This window comes from Rhinoraja longicauda, chromosome 40, assembly GCF_053455715.1.
Source record: "Rhinoraja longicauda isolate Sanriku21f chromosome 40, sRhiLon1.1, whole genome shotgun sequence".
NCBI lineage: Eukaryota > Metazoa > Chordata > Chondrichthyes > Rajiformes > Arhynchobatidae > Rhinoraja > Rhinoraja longicauda.
Window position 1 is genome coordinate 12,681,560 of NC_135992.1, and position 2,500 is coordinate 12,684,059.

At 55.3% G+C, this 2,500-nt stretch overlaps 1 protein-coding gene across 1 annotated transcript in view; it reads right to left on the minus strand.

Annotated features, from left to right (window-relative positions):
- Positions 1–2,500, minus strand: part of LOC144611405 (caspase recruitment domain-containing protein 11-like) — a 29,058-nt gene that overhangs the window by 4,149 nt on the left and 22,409 nt on the right. The window contains exon 10 of the mRNA XM_078430476.1: positions 1,878–1,917. Within this exon, the coding sequence (XP_078286602.1) occupies positions 1,878–1,917 (40 nt within the window). The remainder of the gene's footprint in view (positions 1–1,877; positions 1,918–2,500) is intronic.

The following is a 2,500-nucleotide window of genomic DNA, read 5'->3' on the forward strand; positions in this document are numbered from 1 at the left end:
GATTACCTTAAACCGAAGTCATCCTAGTTCGTGACTCCCCTACTCTGGGTGAAAGAGACTTTAAATTTGGCATTTATTCACAAAATGCTGGAGTAACTCAGCAGGTCAGGCAGCATCTCGGGAGAGAAGGAATGGATGACGTTTCGGGTCGAGACCCTTCTTCAGACTGATGTCAGGGGGGGCGGGACAAAGGAAGGATATAGGTGGAGGCAGGAAGATAGAGGGAGATCTGGGAAGGGAGGAGGGGAAGAGAGGGACAGAGGGACTATCTAAAGTTGGAGAAGTCGATGTTCATACCACTGGGCTGCAAGCTGCCCAGGCGAAATACAAGGTGCTGTTCCTCCAATTTCCGGTGGGGCTCACTATGGCACTGGAGGAGGCCCATGACAGAAAGGTCAGACTGGGAATGGGAGGGGGAGTTAAAGTGCTCGGCCACCGGGAGATCAGGTTGGTTAATGCGGACCGAGCGCAGGTGTTGAGCGAAGCGATCGCCGAGCCTGCGGTTGGTTTCGCCGATGTAAATAAGTTGACATCTAGAGCAGCGGATGCAATAGAGGTTGGAGGAGGTGCAGGTGAACCTCTGTCTCACCTGGAAAGACTGTTTGGGTCCTTGGATGGAGTTGAGGGGGGAGGTAAAGGGACAGGTGTTGCATCTCGTGCGGTTGCAGGGGAAAGTGCCCGGGGATGGGGTGGTTTGGGTAGGAAGGGACGAGTGGACCAGGGAGTTACGGAGGGAACGGTCTCTGCGGAACGCAGAGAGGGGAGGGGATGGGATATGTGGCATATTTGGCATATGTGCAGACAAATGGAACAATGAAATTCTAACTTGCAACGTCTCAGCAGACCAGCAAACGTAAAACGCAAAGGTGATATACAATCGACTAATCTATGCACTAAAACTCTCGTTTGTTTGTTTTGTTTGTTCCTGCACTACAGCCAGAACGGTACACGATAGCGTGACAATTTTAGGCCCACCTCACTCACCGTCGTCCCCTTTGGTGCCAATGGAAGAAGTTTCATTGAAATCGGTGTCATATTTTTTAAGTTGTTCACATTTTAAAGTTTAACTCTATCTCCTAGGGAGGGAGGGGGGAGGGGGGGGGTGGAGGGAGGAGGACAAGGGGGGTTGAGGGGGATGGAGTGGGGGGGAATGGAAGGGGGAGGAAGGGGGGAGGGAGGGGGAGGGGGGATGGGGGGAGTGGAGAGGAGGGAGGATAAGGGGGGGTTGAGGGGGATGGAGTGGGGGGGAATGGAAGGGGGAGGGGGAGGAGGGAGGACAAGGGGGGTTGGGGGGGATGGAGTGGGGGGGGATGGAAGGGGGAGGGGGAGGAGAGTGGACAAGGGGGGTTGGAGTGGGGGGGGATGGAAGGGGGAGGGGGAGGACGAGGACAAGGGGGGTTGAGGGGGATGGAGTGGGGGGGAATGGAAGGGGGAGGGGAGGACGAGGACAAGGGGGGTTGGGGGGGATGGAGTGGGGGGGGGATGGAAGGGGGAGGGGGAGGAGAGTGGAAAAGGGGGGTTGAGGGGGATGGAGTGGGGGGGAATGGAAGGGGAGGGGGAGGACAAGGGGGTTGAGGGGGATGGAGTGGGGGGGAATGGAAGGGGGAGGGGGAGGACAAGGGGGGTTGAGGGGGATGGAGTGGGGGGGAATGGAAGGGGGAGGGGGAGGAGAGTGGACAAGGGGGGTTGAGGGGGATGGAGTGGGGGGGAATGGAAGGGGGAGGGGGGGTACGAGAGGGTGCTGCAACAATGCAGGAGAGGATTGGGCCCAATGGCTCCACTTGGTCTAGTATTCAACAAATGAATAATATCTCCCCTTTGCAGAACGTGACGGGCTAAACGAGAGTGCCAGTCCACAGTGCCGAGCATCGACTTACCCGGAAAATGGGTGCCGTGGCCTGACGATACTTCAGCTCTCTGGAAGGGAAGGAAAGTTCAGGATCAGGCAGTGGGACGGGCAACATTCTCTGGTGATCGTCAAGGACCCTGGTGTGTGTGGCCTCGCTCGCTCTTGGCCCCATGCTCCCCGACAGCTCAATTAACCATTTGAGGGGGAAAAAAAAACCTTTTTCAACCCAGAGAGTGTGTTGAGGAAAAGCTTTTCCCCCCCAGAGACTTTTAGATTTTTTAGATTTAGAGATACAGCGCGGAAACTGTGATGGGATGGCAGGGCTTTCATATGAGGAAAGACTGGATAGACTGGGCTTGTACTCGCTGGAATTTAGAAGACTGAGGGGGGGATCTTCTAGAAACATGTAGGGGTTGGAGAGGCTAGATGCGGGAAGATTGTTCCCGATGTTGGGGAAGTCCAGAACCAGGGGTCACAGCTTAAGGATAAGGGGGAAGTCTTTTAGGACCGAGATGAGAAAACATTTCTTCACACAGAGAGTGGTGAATCTGTGGAATTCTCTGCCACAGAAGGTAGTTGAGGCCAGTTCATTGGCTATATTTAAGAGGGAGTTAGATGTGGCCCTTGTGGCTAAAGGGATCAGGGGGTATG